Raw genomic sequence first — 18816 nt, forward strand, 5'->3', positions numbered from 1 at the left:
TTATTATAGAGAAATATAAGTTTAAAAATGTTCTTTTTACCTATAAAAATTGCATGAAGAAGAAGATGTAGGTAGCTTCCCCATTCCACCTTCACACTATGATCAATGATCAGGTCAGTCAAAAGGATCACTGCTATGTTACACCTAAGAAAGGCAATAGATACAATTAATACTTTACAGAGTAAAAGCAAAAACTCCAGGAGTTTTGTAAAGATATGTAAAACACTTCAATAATTTCCCTTATCAATTAAATATAGATTATTAATAAAAAGAAAGGCAAAAGCCACAGAGCAAAATAAGCAATTACACCACCAAGTTCCCTCACTCTATCACTTGCCAAAATAATCTGACAGAGTAAGACAAAAGCTACACCAAAATTAATGTAGTAACTAACAGTCAAAATCACAGTGCTCTTATAAAAGCAGTTTGTGTTAGATGTAGTGAATTGTAACCATGAAGTGTAAGTACCTTTCCAACAACTGCTCCTTCCAGTTTCTGCCCCCCCACCCCTACTCTCCATTCAGCCACTGGGCCTGGGTCCTATCATGTCTCCCCACCACACTCCCTACTGTCTCCCGTCGCCTTTCCAGTTTTCTTATACCTTCCTCCTCACCACTGACATTGGAGTCCTCCTGAGAAGATCTTCCAGCTTTCTGGCCATTCCTCACATTCCCTCCTCTGCTCTAAACACTGAGCTGCCTGGCTTCCTTTAAATCCCAACTACGATCCCCTTTCTGACCTAAAAGTCTGGCCCATTCCCTTTTAATTCTATCAGTTTCCCTCTGCTAATTATGTCCTATTTATCCTGTGTAAAGCTTGCTCAGTGGCAGGACTGAGCCAAGAAGATGTGATGGCTCAAGATACACTAGATGACTTTCAGCTCTAACCAAACTCTAAATGCTCCCAGCATGCACCTGCCTTCACAGCCACTGGGACTACCTGCTGCCATCCGCCCTTCCTACAGAGGAAGTCTTCCCATGCTTGGGGAAGACACCCTCCCAACTCCCCGTTGGGTGGGAGACTCTTCAGTCCCCTTCAGTGTCAGCCTGATTTAGCCCCTCTGCCCAAACAGTTTACCGGCCACTGGGCAGAGGACAGCTCCCTGGAGCAGCCAGTGAGTGAGGTGGGCCGTAAACTCCTGAGGCGGAGGCTTTCTTTTGGCTCTCTCCCCAATACTTGGCATGCTGCCTGGCACATAGCAGAAGCTTAATAAATATTCACAGATTTAGTGATGCATACTATCTAATGGGAACCTAATCTCATGTTTGATCCATTTTGTACCTTTTGATATTGTATAAAGAAAAGGCAAAAGTTTATCAAGTTCATAAAGAATTACACTCTAAATTTTACCTGTGAAGAGATAATCCAGGTGATGAAGTTTCAGGCAAATAATCCACCAATGGTGACCAACAGCCTCCAGCAGGAGGGAAAGGCAACGGCTCTCCTTGATTATGCTCCATCACTTTCAGTCGCCAGTTAGAGTAAAGTGGCATTGAATCACCTATCAAAATAAAATTATTTTCCTTTTCTACATCATTTGTTTTACAACAGCTTCACATTACTCAAAAGAAATAAAAAAAGAGTTCCTCACAATTTAAAAATATTTTTGTCAGAAAATTAAGCATAAATATATTATCAAAAATGCTAATTTGAGAAGAATAAGATCATAAATCTTAAGGTCAAAAGTTAATTTTATTTAACAGATAAGATAAACTATGAACCACAGAAAGTGACCTATCCAAAGTCACAGAGAATTAAGTTTCAGAGTTAAGATTCAGATGTAGGTCCTCTGCATACAAATCCATTTTTTCTATTACTAACAGCACAGATTTATCAGATTCAGGCTCATTCTTTGTACCAAATTATTCAATGAAAAAAAGCATTTATTAAGCACCTTTTTTAGGTTCTAAGCCCTAAACCTGTGCTGGGGATTAAAAAGACACAAGCGAAACAGTTCCTGTTCTCAAGGAGTTCATATTCTATCAGGGAAACACCACCACTTATACCACTCTGACTTTTTTAAAGTCAGAGATGAGATACTAGAGCTGCAGGGATCAAGAAATCTCCCGTGTGAGGCCCTTGACCCCAAACTATGAGAAGCCAGGGATTCCGAGAGGTGGAAATGAGGAAAGGCTGAAGTCAAAGCCAGAGAAACCTACACAAAGACACAGACACAAGAAGTCAGGTGTGGATGGAGCACAAAGAGCAAGAAAGACAGCACTCAGTGAAAGACAAGGAAGTTGAAGTCGAGTCGTAAAGGGCTTTAAAAGTGAAACAGAAATTATGCTTGATCCTCAAGGCAATTAAGTTACTGGAGTTTACTGAGCAGAAGGCAAACCTGTACTTTAGGAACTTAACTTTTTGCAGGAAGACAGCTGAGAGAGTGAGATGAATCTAGAATTCACAGCAAGAGAGTAAATGACAGACACCAAAGTGGTGACCTTGACAGGGGAAAGAAAGAGATAGACACAAAAGCAGTAGAAGTAGAATTTTTAAATGGCAAATGACTAAATATAGAGGGAGTTAGAGTAAGGAGCTGAGAGCATGACCACAAAGTTGGGCACTGAAAGGATGGAGGGGCTCACAATAGAAAGGGGGAAGTGAAGAAGAGAAGAGTTTTTGGAAGGAAATACAGTAAGTCCTCCTGGGGCATGCTGAGTTTGAGATGGCCATGGGAGATCCATTTTTAAATATCCAACAAGTACTTGGTGACATAGGACTGGAGCTCAGGAGGAAACATATGTGTGTGTGTGTGTGTGTGTGTGTGTGTGTGTGTGTGTGTGTGTATGTAACATGCATATAACTAAAAATAAACACATATATACAAGTTTATGTGTACATATATGTATGTTATATATGTATTTATATTTTTGGGAGTTCTATGTGAAGAGATGGAACTATCATTACACTGGAACTTAACACATTGGAGAACCAGGAGATTTCTTTACAGATAAAGCAGCCTTATAAGTTGGTCCTTTTGGGACTTCAGTAATACACTGGTTAATTTTTATATTATACTAAATCTTCTCCTACAACTCAGAGATAGGGAGCAAAAAAGCCTCTGAAAAATGAAGAAAAGTATTTATATGATTCTGGGCATGGCACAGCATAAGGAAAATAGAAAACCAGAATAGTCTGTAATGAAAGAAAAATAAAGGGCATATGTCAATAACTATTATTATTTTGTTTAGAATGAAAGATCAATGAAAGAAGACAGGAGAAAATGAAACAGGTAATATAAGAAGAACTGACTTCAAGAGGATAAGTCACTGGCTTGAGTTTCTCCTTCATGAAAAGTTATCTTAGCCAATCTCTTAGCCCCACTCTACTTCAAGAACTATATTATTCTATTTTAGAATCATGGCAAACTTTCATTTGTCATTCAGTCCATACTTGCAAAAAGAAAAGAATTCATGTGTTTATTAGAATAAGAAAATATATTTTCCCACATTTTAAAATCCCCAAATAACTGACTCAAAGTTATATTTTATGCTGTTAAATAGCTAAAACGCATATATTATTTTAAATGATTAAAATTTCTCATTCCCAAATAAGAATGGAAAAACTAGTAAGCTTTATAAGTGGCACTTACTATACTTTTTTACTTCTTAATTTTGTAGAATCAAGACATAAAAATCACACTGGAATAATATGGTATAATATTAAGAGAACTTGATATAGAGTTAGAACAATTCCAGCAGTGATTACATTTTCTGTGATACTGGACAAATTACTTTACTTTATCTCTATAAAATTAAGAGGGACTGGAAACCCAAGACATCTTCAAGCTTTCAAGTTCTAAAATTCTAAATCAGCTATCTTTTTTCTTCACACAATGCTATTTTTATAGCAAAAGAAGCTATCTCTTCTAACCACCCTAAAATTTATAATAATAAGTAAGTAACCATTCAATCTAAGTTCCTTAGGAAATGATAGGGTGAAATTTTCATAAAATTCCTTTTCACAAGCAAGGAGAATAGAGAGGAAAATTCATTCATTATACTACATAGCAACTGATAAATAAACACAAATATTTTTGCATTCGTTTTTAGAATGTGCTATAAGTTTGCAATAGCTATTTAACTACATCTTGGAGAAATCAATTGCTTTACTACTTTGACTTTTCTTTAGTTGCAATATTGACTTTTCTACAGTCTTAATAAGATGAGTCTCAATTTTTAATTTACTTAATAACATAACAACATGTTTTCTTCCTAAAATGAAAATAGCACTGATTAAAACTGTCTTTTGGAATGAGCTCTCTGTTGAAAATATATTTACTCTTAGAATAGTCTATATAGGTTAATAGAATTATAGGCTTAAGTTATGGAAATGCACTTTTAACACTTTAAATAAATTAATAGTATTTATTATTTTTACTTATAATATTTCATAATTATAGAAAAATAACTTGAGAGCATTACTTTTCTCTTCTTCATATGATCCTCCTGAGCTGCTACTGTAACGAGATTCTAGTCTGTGATGTTGACGATTTAAATTACTATTCAGTCCACTATAGATGTCTAGATGAACATAGCTGCAGAAAAAAATGAGTAATTAGGCATAGGTGACAGTAAACCAATAAGTATATTTTATTACTTATTTTATATGCATAAATATACACATTGCAAAATTGTAATAGAAACTGACTACATTTTCTTAATTTTCCTCTTGATCAAAAACTAAAGTTTTTATGCCAAAGATTAACTAAAGATTCAAATCTTAAAAACATTTTTTTGCTGACAATTATTAATTAGAATATTGATATTAAGATATTTATATCTGCTATGCAAAGACAGGAAAGGTTAAATTTTACAGCAAAACAAAATACAACAGAGAATTTTTTTGTAGATAATATATTATTTTAAAGTATATTTTACAAACTCTTTACAAGAAATAGGAAAATTTCCATTACAGTAATATATTATCTTAAGAATTTTGAATGAAGGAATATAAATTGAAATCCATAGTTCAACACTAATAATCCTGGAAGGATTAAGTATTTAATAATTATAATCTCAAGTAATAGGATGAATCACTTACTTCTCCTCAGTGCTGTCTTTAATGTGCTTATTGTCAAGGCTGCCATCTGTAGGAGGCACCATTGTATTGCTACTGGAAGTGGTTCCTATAAATTAGAACGAAAAGTATCTATATATTATAAACATGTATAATCTAATAAGTGATTATATAGCATTACATAATTAGCAAATAATATGTAAACCTCTATGACCTAGCTCAGAATGTGGCCAAAAATTTTATTTGGCTGTTAAATGGTTTTATCTGGAAAAATCAAACGGAAAATCTGTTTGTAGCTTATAAGTAGCTTAGACAAGATATTATTCTCAATTTGTCAAATAAGTAGGTAAGGAGGTGATACGTTAATTTAATTCAAAACATAATATAGTTTATTTGGCTCTGTATAGGTATGTGTGTTCCTGTGCATGCTGTAATACTCAGCTTCTTAAATTGTGGTTCTTGACCCTATGTAGGGTCTTAGAATGTGGGGTCATGAAATTATGATTTATTATCAGTAAAAGTGTGATTTGTATACTTATTTTATATACCTATTTACCCGGGGGTCACACAAAAATTTCTTGGGCAAAATGGTGTCACAAGTGGAAAAGAATTAAGAAGCCCTGCTGTACCGCACATAGTGTTTGCAAAACTTAGCTTTATTCTCTCCTTCTTGTATCACACTGAACCACATTTTCTTTTGCTGGATCATAATCTGTGCCACACATTAACTAAGACTGAGCTCCAAGAGTATTCTGAGCCCTCTTTTTCCCCCCTTTCTAATTTGGTGACTTTAATACTCTGTACTGATTCAATTACCATCTTTATATAGACAATTCATATATCCATATATCCAAGCCTAGATTCTCTACTGAGCTCCATTTGAACACCTTAAACTACTTATTCAATCTTTCAAAAAGGACACTGTGGAGGCACCTCAAACTTAGCTGTCCAAAATAGGACTCATGATCATTCCCCACGATTATTTATCACCAAGCTTAGAGGTCTTGGTTGCCATATTCAAGTCCCCATTTTACTCTTACTCTGCACATCTATTCCTAATTCCACAAAATCTCTTCCAAACACCCATTCTCTCCATTTATATAATCACTCTCCTAGTCTAAGCCCTCATCATGTTTCCTGGCTTCAAGTTTCTACTCATTTCAATCCACCCTCCCAGCAGTCATCAAAGTATTGAGTTCAAGAAGTCTGTAGTCAGTACGAACTATTTAAGTGGTTGATGGAACTGGATAGCTTGAGACCAGGAGGGAGAATAATGCTGAACACACGGATCAAGGGTCCAGTCTATTGATAGAGGAATGATAGTATTAAATAACTTCTCACCTGAGGTGACAGATGGTATTTTATAACTTGAAGTAATGCGATAATATGGTGGGTTATCCATGTGAGTGACCCCTGAGCTGACTGGGTCTGTGAGCTGAAGTTCACTCACCAGTTCTTCTAAGAGCTGCATGGTTTTATCTCTACCTAAATATACAATAACCTTTTTCACCTGTCATGGAAAAATTTGCAGAAAACAAAATAATGAAAGGTTAATATTTATCACTTATAATAATGATTTAAATAATAGTTGGTTTTAAAAGTAAGTATAATTCAAAATTCAGCACATTTTTCAGAGCTGTTGTACTCATAAAGGGAGATGAATTTGCGCTAAATGTTCCTTTCCTTCCACCTCCTCTTGTATATAAAACCACGATACTTAGTTGACAGTTGACACAAAAACTTTGTCCCTCTACTCCCAATTATATTTCCCCCTTTATTTTCACTCTCAGAAATTTATTTTTGATTTTGATTTATTTTGATTTTACTTCGTCACCAAGTTTTGTCAAAACTTCCATTGTCAAATATTTCTTTTTCTTCCAGTTAGTCACCACTCTACAAAACTTACTTACTACAAAACTTAATGGAACACTTTCCTTTTCCCAGTACATATCATGAATGAGGAGAGCAATTCCTAAAATTCTGAATTATATCATTCCCCTGGGAACCTAGCTCATTGCTCTGTTTCCCATAATGTCCATATAGAATGTTCTATTGCTTAAGACTTGAAATCTTTTTCCCATTTTATCTAAATAAAACTTACTCTTCACAACAGATAGATTTTCCCTTCTATTAAGATTACTCTGCTAGTGGCAGCTAGATGATGTAGTCAGTATAACACTGGCCCAGGTGTCAGGAGGATTCCTAATGTTGTCATTAGGCCTCAGTCACTTAACACTTCCTAGCTGTCCAAGTCACTTAACTCCAATTGCCTATATATCTATAGTGCACATGTATACACATACACACACACACACACACATACACACACTAACTTGAGGTAAGATTAGTGTGCTTATGAGTCTGCAACATTTACTATACTCGCTCTTTAGGTCTTTATAGTTCTCTTTTCCAACTAGAGAATTCTGTCTCTCTTCCTTTCTGCTATCCAAATCTTACCAAATCATTATGGAGCATTTAAAATTCGATGGCTATAGAAAACTTACCTTGATAAGTTTATTAACTATTGTCATATTCCTGTCCTTGTACCTAAACCTACATCCAATACTTACTACAGCAAATCATCCTATTCAGATTAATGCTGTATTTTATACCATCTTGTACTTTTTTCATATGTGTCAAGATTGGCATGCCAAAAAAGTTCTGTCTTTGGGTGTACCCTTACTCACCCTGGACCCTCTCCTACAGTATTAGGGCCCCCCTTCTTACTTGCATTAGCCAGTATTGAATCCAAAGAGATTGTTCTCATCAGCTAGCTGGCTGCTAGCTGCCACCATTTCCCTGCCCATGCACTTGCGCCTCATATCCACCCATTCCCTAACAGGCCATGTAACAGAGTCCTGAACCAGAAAACACAAAGACCTGAGTTCAAATCCAGCCTCAGATCCTTAGTAGCTGTGTGATCCCAGGCTAGTTACTCAACCCTGTTTAGTTCATTTCCTTATCAGTAAATTGTGGATAATATTAGCACCTACATTCCCACCCCCAACCCCTACCCCCACTGGTTTGAGGATCAAGGTGATACTACAAAATATTTGACATATAAAGGGCCTGGCCCATAGTAAGCACTTAATAAATGCATGTTTGCTTCCTTGCTGACATAAATTCCTGACAGCAAATATAAAAAGACAAAGTGGAGCAAACAACTCTCAGGCTCACACTGCTGTGCTCAGCCTCTCTCTGCCTCTCTGAACCTCTGATATGCCCTTAATTCCCACTCCCTATTTGACTGTTCTCATTGATTCTTCAAGCCTTCCTAGTATCTGGCTACTCCTTGACCTCTTTATTCACCTCTTATTCACAATCCAGGCACAAGAGACTATGATGAATTACCAGTGGCAGGAAAAAAAAAGGGAATGACCTCTCAGGCTGTTTTTGGAGTGTTCAGAATGACCAAGATGATGGGTTCTGTGCAGATTGTACTGGGAATTCTGGGCTTAATTTTGAACCACACCATGAGGAGCAATTTAATCAAGGGAGTTCAAGGGAGAGCAACTGAAATAATAAGGGGATTTGCAATTTTGTCATATATAAATTAATTGGAGAAAATAGTGGTCTTTTGCATAAACAGAACAGTTGTCTTCAAGAGTTTGAGGGGCTCTCATTTAGAGGGCAGCAGTCACTACTGAAATTGATTTCAATTCAAGGCAATGAAGTATCCTAGAAAAGGCTAAACCATTCCTCCGACAGTCACTTGTGTGATTATGGGCTAATTACTTCATCTCTCTTAGCCTCATTTTTCCCCCCTATAAAACGGGGACAACAGTCGTAATATGACATCACACACAATTACTGGGAGGCTCCAATGTGGTATAACTTCTACAGCAATGTCACCAATTAATATTACAATGACTCAGGCGAATCCCCTACACGGCATCCCAGAAAGAGGGAGGGAAGAGTACAAAGAGAGTAGAACACAGTGGCTGTAGCTTCCACTTCCCCTCTGACCAGTGAGAGGGAAGAGAGCTGGGAGAGGCCAGGAAGGGGCCCCAGCTTTGGAATCCACACTCACTGGCTGCTCACTTTGTGACCTTCATCTGTCACATGAGGGTTCCAGCTCCATCCAGCTCTAATTCTCTGACTTTTCCGGCTTGACTCCAAAAGGAGCACTATAGGTAGAAGTGACAGAGCAGCCGACTCCAGCTCAGTCTTTGAAGAAACGTCCTAGAAGTTGGAGCTGACCCACAATGCAATAGCCCATCTCAGGAGGCAGCTGGGCGAAGGCTCACCACCAGCAGGATGCCAGGCCGTGGCCTCCCCGGCTCTCCTAAGCCTTTCTATACTGTATTATATTGCCTGTGCATGGAATGGGTGTTCAGAAGATCGCTGTTAAACTGAATACATACATAAGGCAAGAGGCTGGGTTCACTATTCACTCCACAAATGCTGATCAAAAAGTGCAAAATTATTTTCAAATTCTTTGGCCAGCTGTCTGCTAGTGTGGTCCAAACATTCTCAATCTCTGACCACGCCAACTCGTCACCATACTATGAAACAAAATTAAGACACATTCATTAAAAAAGATTAAAATGTAAAATAGAAATGCACATAATGATTTTCTAATGAATTACTCTAAAAGGCTTTGCCCATGAAGCACCATCATCTAAAGCTCACTGATGCAGCTATAGGCATTATGTTCAATTTCTTTGACAAATCAAATGACTACTCATTTCCTTTACTATAATTTAAATATAAATTAGTTATCTCTCAGGGCAAGAACAGTCAGAGAAAGTGTCATTTCTAACAAATGAGAAACTTCTTCAAGAAAGCATTTAGAATCTCACATGTTAATTGTTCTATAAATTTAGCACATTATCTCTTTCAAACCAGCTTTAATATTCTTTATAGCAAATACAAAGATCAGGTTACCTTTGCTGTCATGTACATCAAATTGTTCAAAACCATGGCTGTAGCCTGTGGTGACCCCCAACCTTCTCCTCGTAGCCAACGCCTGCTATTCACCATGAGTTCTCGGTCTTTTAAAGCTTCATCTTCATCTTCATCGTGCCGCCTTACTGTTGGCAAAGGTTTTAAATCCACCAACTCTATATTATTCATCCATGGTAACAAATAGTGCAACATTATTTGTCTCCCAGCTGGATGAGCTGTTTGAATTCTTTGACTTATTTCTGTAAAAAAAATTGTGACAGTTCATGCTAAAACAAACTGGACTTATTTGCATTTGCAAAATTATAGGTATTTAAAATGATCATTTGACCTTTTTTTTAAGCTAAGTGATATTAGAATAAAAAAATCAATAGCTAAAAATAGTCAGTCTTCTTTTATGCCTGAGATATTTTTCAATGTTTAAAAAGGAAACTTAATTGCAGAATAGAAAAAAAGTTCTCATCCTTCCTGTCACAGGAGCTATTAAGATAAAGGTTAGATGATTATTTGCCAGGGATGCAATAAAAAGAAAATTTGTACATTGGCTTAAAGACTAGACAGAAGTTCCATTCAATTGCAAAGTACTACAACTCTATGGATATTATGTCTTTTCTTAAAGAAAAGAAAAAATAAGATCTTCAAGTAAAATGAAATTTTAAACTACTTAATTACTAAATATCTTCAAATTTAAAACAGTTAAATATAGGCATATGACTTCCATCAGGTGAGTACTTTGGACTGCAAGTTAGATATCCTGACTTTAATTTCATTTTCTTTTTGAGGCTTAATTTTCATATTCAACTGAAAAAAAAAAGGCTGGCATAAATTTCTCTGAGGACATTAGTAAAAATTATTTCAACATGGAATGTATACAACTAACTTTATGTCTACAAAAGTGACTCTGGGACAACATAAAAATTCAATTTAAGCACTTTAATGATTTAGGATATACAAAGGACTCTGATAGAAAACCTTTAAGAGATCATTTGGCAAAGATGAAATAAGTTATCAACGGGCAGGCAAAGAATAATGTATTATGTTTTTTATATTGCCTTCAGTGTTTGGGGATTAAAAGAAGGATGAATGGGATTGGGGAACATATGGGAGGAAGACATAAGAGAAAGAAGAATAGAGGAAGGAGAAAGGAGGTAAATGAAAAGAGAGTGAAGAAAAGGAAAGAGGACATTAGAGAAAACAGAAATGGAGAAAAGTTGCAGGAGGGAATAGAGGACAAGGTAGGGAAAAGGGTACAAGGTGGGAGAAGGAATAGTGTGAAACAAGACGGGGAAGAAAGAAGAAAAAGAGATGAAGAGATGGGCCAGGGGAAGAGAGGGAGAGAGGAAATGTAAGGAAGTAAAAGGACTAAAAAGGGAGGGTTAGTCAGAAAAGAAAGAAAAGGAAAAAGGAATGGATAATGAAAACAGTCCAACTTCTCAGCCTGGCAGTGAAGACCCTCCACAATGGGGACTACAACCTACCTTACCAGTCTCTTCTCCAAACATCTCTCCTATTTACACTTTAGTTTGCTGCCAAAATAAATTAGGGCAACAACGATGGTGAAATTCTAGAAGAAAAATACTCCCCTGAAGCAATCAGGACCAACCTACTTCATGGCAAACTTGATGGCCAATCATCAATTCCCACTAGTGACCATGGGATCTAGGGTGCATTCCAAATTGAACATAAAAGATAAGCAAGTGAATATTCTGGATGGAATATTTATGTGGAGAAAATGATATCTCAAGTCTCTTCTATTTCTATGAGTCTATGATCTATGGGTGGGTCTGTTTTTCTGTCAAAGGGTTTTCAGTAGAAAATACAGGGAAATACATATACATAAGAAAAAGTAGTATAAAAAAGTCATTTTTTGGGGGGAGGGGGAGTAGGGATAACGTTTAATACCTTTAAAAAAGTATTTTTTAAGGCAATCATTAGGGTGTACTTTTTCTACAACGATGCATACTAGATCTCTGTATATTTATTTAAATTCCACTTGGAAACTAACAAACTCTGAAAATCTGTTCAAAGTAGGGATTTTAAAATGTCTAAATAAGCCTTACCAATTAAATGCTCATACCTGAAAAGATAGCAAGGGTTAATTCAGGATAAGTCCTTGCTAATTCCTCTGACAACTGATAATATGAAACAGAATACAGGTGTGGCAGAGGAGACAGCTGACTAAGCACTCCATCAGTTCTGTGAACTTCTAATTTGTGAGCATAACGAAACATCTTCGGTTCCAGAATCTATAGGAAGAGAATTATAACAATTAAAGCTAAAACTCAGTGGTCTTTTAAATTTCTGTTAAAATTATGTCTGCTTACAAATTATCTCCCAAGGAACCCTCTTGGCTACAAAAAGTATAATAAAGTATCTTCAAAGCAGTTTTTTATATTAATTACTGCTTTAGACAATATATGGAGGAAAAAATTTCCTATGGCATTTTATAGGAAACTATGGTAAATGTCAATAAATAATACAACTTTGTCCCAAGGCTTAAAATATACAACAATAAACTTCTACCATTTTTCCCCCTTCTTGCAAAATAAAGATATCAACTGTGACTATTGTTACTATGCTAAGTGCTTCAGTTATTATCTCATTTGATCCTCACAACAATCAAAGAAGGAAGGTGCTATTATTATCCACATGGTATCAAACAGACTTAAGTGACTTGTCTTCCTGACTCCAGGCCCAGTACTCTGGACATTGTGCCATCCAGCTGCCCTCTCAGTATTAACTCTAATATTGATATGAAGGAGTCAAAAGCTCTAAAAGAAACCCTTTAAAATTGACAAGAATGGCTATTTCCATTTTGAGTAAAAAGAATATGATATGAAAATTATGTTTTCTTCAGAATCCCTTCAATTTCATATTATTTGGAAATATATGATGTTCTCCAAACCTAGCAAGCCAGTTAAGAGCTTGTCATGTCATCGTATATTGCCAAAAACTTAAAAGAGTAAATGAAAATATTCTCTCATAAAGGAAAACTTTAGTTTCATGAAAATATTTTTTATTCATTTAAGAAAGATAATCTAATAAAATATTACTATAAAATAAATTTTCTTTTTACTCAAATATACCATGCTACTAGAGGTAATTTAAGATACTCTAGCATTAAATAAAATTTTAGAAACAAATGGATTTTATAGAGCTCATAATTTTCCAAAATGACTTCATGTACATACATTTTAAATTACAAATGTGAATCTACACAGTCAACTGAATTGGTTACATATTTTTGAATTTCAATGACCCATACTATCCTCTGTCCACTACTGGAAAGCTAACTCATTATATATATAACTGAGTACTAATGATGCATGTTAAAAGAAGTAAAATAAATCATTTTGATCTATGAGAAGTAAAGCAAGGGGTTTAACTAAAAACTGTTGACAGACCTGTAACAACTGCATAGCAACTTCATAGATATTCCTCGAAGAATCAGCTGCTTTAAACAATATCAGGTTTAGGAGAGTCACTGTATCACACTGGTAGTCTCTGGGGATAAATTTACATAATTCAGCAAAACACTTTGAAGCAGAAAGGAACACTCTACTATTAACAAACATAGTATTTCTAAAGGGAAGTGAAAACAACTTATGAAAAGCAATGTCTAAATAAAAGGCAATGTTAAAACAAAATAATAAAAGACCTGTTTTGGAACACATTTGCTATAGCTTTAAAGCAGCCAGCGGCGACCCTCTTGGAACCAGTGTAACAGCGATCCACAGCCCAATACATCAGATTGCTCTGGTCAGGGTTGAGCTCCAATAAGAGCGTAACAGCCTCACAGCCTAACTGATGAACCTTAAAAACAAATAAAAAGTACCGAGAAACAATGTAAAAATAGAGAAAATTTAATTTTTGATTTTCAGAAATGTTTTCACTAAAATAGCATGTATTTATTATATAACTAATTATATTAATTCCTCCCATCAGATTCCCAATTAAGCAGATATGGAACCATTAAGAAAGGACACCAGAGGATGAAGTTACTTTTAATAAATCTGGGCTTGTGGTTCAAGCCCTCTTTGAAACTCCTCTTTGAAAGCCTTTCTGATGGTGATAAGATCAAGTGTAAATAATATAATTATTACTTTAAGCTGTCATTCATCTCTAGAACATTTTGTATAAAATCCACTCTAATGCAGTAGTCAGAGATAAGACGTTAGAAAGGGAACAATGTATACTCTCTCCTCAAAACTGAAGACAATAAACGTAAAGTAACGTGCAGGTTGTAGGAATGATATGGATTAAGGGAAGGGACAACTGAGGTGAAGTGAGGACAGAAGATTGAATAAACAAGTAAATATGGAAAAAATTTTTATTATAGGAGATCAAATATACTCTACAAAAGTACAAAATACACTATTTCAGCCTGATAAAACATGACAACTACTAAGTCCATTTTCATAAGGAAGGGGAATATGACATATCATCAACTAACAAATACTGTTTTAAGAATTAGAATCTCAGGTAATTCTGGATTACTTTTAAACAATATTCTCTTTCTGCATGTTTAATTAAACTTCAGTTTTTAATCATTTAACAAACAGGCTTCGGATTAATTAGTTCATCCTAGAATCCTAAATTCCTTAAAAGATACATGAATATGAAGCACTAAAAAGACACACATTTGTCCTATTACCTTTTTGTCCAGAGAATCTAAAATATTATCCAGCCATTTGTATAAGTAGCCATCTGAAGAGAGTCCTACATTATCCGCAACAGGGCCGCAGCACAGAACAGCAGACATAGCCTTCAAAAATAACATTAAAAATATGCAATCTAATAAATAAAGCTGTTGAGTGAAGCTGACTGAGAAAATTCAATCAACTTTAATGTTTGCTAATCTTAAATCTCATAAAACAGAGATGTAATAATGTCTGTACAATAAGACATATATCTGTTATATAGAAAAAGTAAACAACATGGCATCAAATCAGCTAATTTATAAAATCTAAAAATATTCCAAATAGATTAAAAATAAAAACTTTAAGTTTTTATATACCAAACTTTTACAAACATACAAACAGGGAGAGTTATGGGGTGAAGTAGAAGGAGTGATCATTCCAGGTAAACAGGAATATTGTAAAACAAAGCTGTACATGTAAGAATATGTTTAGATAAAAAGACAAATTAAGTTGGAGTGCAGTGTACATAGAGGGGAGAAGTAAAAGAAAAAGTAGCTAAGCTGAATTCTAATGCATCATGGTTTGAATACCCACATATTATGAGAAAAATACAATGGTAGGTAAATACCTTTAATGCACAGTATTGATGTCTATTAATCTGCATGTTCCTATCGCTGTATCTGTCCAAGGGAGTAAACATGATGCTAAAAGGACCTGCCCAATGACTGAACAACATGAAGAGACTGTGACGGAGGCTCTGCTGGGGAAAGATGCTTCTTCTCTGGTGAACTATAAAGAAAAGCAAAACAGAAGTACCTGAGTTTTACCTTACTCTCCTTTAAAAGTATGAGAAAAAAATGTAAACTAAAACTTCAAATTTATCATTTTAGTAAAGGCAAACTTTCAATATACAATGTTGTCAGAAAGATATATTCCATTTTATTTCTATTTCATTTATGCCAAGTAAAAAAGAGAGAAAGACTACAGCATATGTTATTATGGCATGGCATATGACAACTTTTAAAGCAGAAATTTCATGCTGACAATATGATGTATTTGAAAACAGGATGGAAATCGGTAGACTGGGATACAGTTCCAACTATGACACTAATAGTATGACCTCGGTCAAAATCACTTTATCCAAGGGTCCCGAGTTTCTAGGTTTACGAAATGAGAGAGTTGGACTATCTGAGATGCTTCAGCCTTTAACAATCACTCTATACTATAAGATCTGGAAATACAACGTCTAGTTTTGCAGTACAATTTAAATTTAGCAAGTAATCTACTTATCCTATAAGAATGATGCATCTATTATGTGCATGTGCATGCCCCTGCACACATACACCCACACCCTCTAATCGGTGTAGCTCCTGGTTAGAAAGTCCTCCTACTGATGCAGGTTAGCACTTTTTCGTCTGGGGCATTAAGAAGTTAAGTGACTTGTCCAGAATCATAAAGGCAGTAAGTATCAGAGGTTGCACCTGAAAACCCTTGCTATTAGCTGTCTCTCTCTGTCCCCACCGCCCTCTCCCTGTCCCTCTTTCTCTCCCTCACTCCCTTTGTGTTTCTGTCTCTTACACATTCATAAAAGTACATTAAAATTTCAATGAATTTTTATTTGAGATCATCTAAAAAATTCAATAAATAGGTAATATTAAAACTTGATGCTTAGAAATACTCTCAAGTTCTAAATCTTACTTACAAGAAACTTACAAGTCCTAAGTCTCTTATTATTGATTCTTATCATATCATTGTATCTGTATTGCCATAAGCTTACTATTTGATTTTCAGAAATTGAAAATTGTGAAACCCACATAAGAAACAGAACATATGAGGGCAGTCAAATATACAGGGAGAGTGAAGAGCCTTGTCTCGAAAAAGTTGATAGTAATTTTTTGAAATAGAATTCGTATCCTAATAAAAACTTAATTATTGCATCAGTATTATTCACAAACTAGATGTCAGATTCATTACTTCTCATTTTTTCAAGGTTGTTATTGATTTAGAGATACCAGTTTAACTTTTCTCCAGACTTTTTTTTTTCCACTTTCATTCTCTCTCTTCCTCCCTCTCCTTTCCCTTTTGTGTACTCCTTTCTGCTGCCCAATATGTCTACAAGTTTACTAAAAGCCTTCATTGCTGTTTGCTTCTAAATTTAACTCTTAGTCTTCATTTTGCATGAAAATGAAAATGTGTCAATTCAATACTTTTATAACCTCTTGCCACCTGCACTTCTCTAACATTTCCCAATGCTCAGGTCTTGTCACTTTAAGTCCCAGTCTCATTGTAGTCATCATTGGAGGAAAGAAGACACAAGAGAATCAATTAATGCTATAAATATTGAACATGATACCTGGAACATTCTGAATGATATTCGCCACTAAGGCACTAAAATGGCATCGGATATCCTTCAGGGTATCAGAGTCCTTTTCATTTTCAGCTTCTAGGAGTTGCCTAGTTAGATCTACATACTCCAGCAAAGTGTTGTTGAGGGAATGTGTTTCATTATCAAGGCCACCACTTGCACTGAAAAGAAAAAAGGAAAATTATTAAAGAAACACAAAGTAAAAAAAAAAAAAAATGACAAGATTTTCTAAGTCATCTAAAGAACTAAAGAACCAAAATTAGAAGTGCATTTGTTAAACTCTACAAAGTTCCTATAGTAATAGGATTGCCAATGCCTTAGAATTTTGAATATAATGTTGATGTTTTATCAGGGAAACAAGTTGTTAATTAAGAAATGTTCAGGAAGATATAAGAGGGGAATATGGCATAGAAAACCAATAAAGGCTGAAAATCAGATAAGATAGGTAACATCAAGTACATTTAAGATATTCATGAATCACATCTAGTCTAGAGTATTACAACGGACTCTTAATTGATTAACCTAATTCAAGACACTCTCTACTTCAGTTTATTCTCCATATTTTCCTATCCTATCAACTTCAGTGGCTCTCTCTAAATAAAAAAATATACTTCTCTAAATTTTAAAGCCCTCTGTAACTTTACCCCAACCTATCTTTTTAGCCTCATTATATATCTCTCCCCTTTCCACACTCTGCAATCTAGTCAAACAGATCTTCTTTCTCTTCTTGGTAGACATCTCAGGGCCTGGGTATCAGCTGACTAACAAGCCTGGACTACACTCTCTCCCTATTCCCTCCTCAGAGAGTCCTTCTTTTCTGTTAAGATGTTGCTCGAGAGCTGCCTTCTCCATGAAGTCATACCTGACAGCTTCCCTTTACCGTTAATGCCATCTCTTTCAAATTATCATGGATGTAATTACTTTATTCTGTACATGCATGTATATTCTGTCTCTCCTATCAGAATGTAAGCTCCTTGAAAGAAGGATTGTAATGCAAGCTCTTAACACAATGCCTGTTATACACTAGGCCCTAAATAAATCTGTGTTGCTTAATTTATAATTCAGAGGCCACAGATTTAGAGCTAGACAGGCTAGTCCAATGTCCCGGCAGAGGAGGGAACTGAAGCCAGGTCTTGCCACAAATGCAGATGTTTAATTTTCTTTCATTCTAAAATTCATGAATTTTATTATTTTGAATCCTATCTAATAGCACTAGCCTCTCTGACTTGACCTAGCAAGGAAGTGAAAGTGAATAGGAGAAAGAGAAAATAAAGGGCTAGAAAGAAAAATGGACATAATAATTTAAACTATGTGCTCAAGGCTACTACATTTATGACTCAGAATCTATTGACTGCTACAAGTATGGTACAATGAATAAGGCATTGACTGAGTGGTACAAAGAGGTACCAGAAATTATAAACTGATTAAAATAGAAAATATAATCTAGAATTAGAGAGATAAGATACACATACATGAAAAAACTACATAATACAACAATGTTGGAATGTAAACTCCAAGATGTCAGGTTATCTTAGTAGAACCTTGCACACAATAGATGCTAATTGTAGAATAAACTGAAAAGAAAAAAATCATAAGAATGATATCACAAAACACTACGAGCAAATGCTAAATGAAGGTGACAAACAAAAAATGTGATGAATTCACAAGGAGATGGCAAAGGTGATATAGAATAACACAACTTCATCAATACATAATCTGTAATGCAGGGAGTCTTGTATAATTTTTGCGTGCCTATGACAATGAGGCTTTTTATTATTTGTCTAAGTTGTAAAGTTACTTTAAAAAAAAAAAAAAGCATTTATGTCAAGTGGATTATATGTACCACTTCTCCTATCCCATGTCATGGCTAATCCCATGAATGGCTAA

At 35.2% G+C, this 18816-nt stretch overlaps 1 protein-coding gene across 1 annotated transcript in view; it reads right to left on the reverse strand.

Moving 5' to 3' along the window:
• FRYL (FRY like transcription coactivator) overlaps positions 1 to 18816 on the reverse strand; it is a 195019-nt gene that overhangs the window by 58323 nt on the left and 117880 nt on the right. Inside the window, exons 27-39 of the mRNA XM_051965725.1 lie at positions 16918 to 17090; positions 15193 to 15353; positions 14579 to 14689; positions 13583 to 13737; positions 13329 to 13428; positions 12002 to 12170; positions 9907 to 10166; positions 9384 to 9524; positions 6361 to 6529; positions 5044 to 5128; positions 4425 to 4537; positions 1351 to 1501; positions 41 to 144 (exon numbers count right to left, since the gene is read on the reverse strand). Coding sequence (XP_051821685.1) covers positions 41 to 144; positions 1351 to 1501; positions 4425 to 4537; positions 5044 to 5128; positions 6361 to 6529; positions 9384 to 9524; positions 9907 to 10166; positions 12002 to 12170; positions 13329 to 13428; positions 13583 to 13737; positions 14579 to 14689; positions 15193 to 15353; positions 16918 to 17090 — 1892 coding nt within the window. The remainder of the gene's footprint in view (positions 1 to 40; positions 145 to 1350; positions 1502 to 4424; positions 4538 to 5043; positions 5129 to 6360; positions 6530 to 9383; positions 9525 to 9906; positions 10167 to 12001; positions 12171 to 13328; positions 13429 to 13582; positions 13738 to 14578; positions 14690 to 15192; positions 15354 to 16917; positions 17091 to 18816) is intronic.

This window comes from Antechinus flavipes, chromosome 6 (assembly GCF_016432865.1).
Source record: "Antechinus flavipes isolate AdamAnt ecotype Samford, QLD, Australia chromosome 6, AdamAnt_v2, whole genome shotgun sequence".
In the NCBI taxonomy this organism is placed as follows: domain Eukaryota; kingdom Metazoa; phylum Chordata; class Mammalia; order Dasyuromorphia; family Dasyuridae; genus Antechinus; species Antechinus flavipes.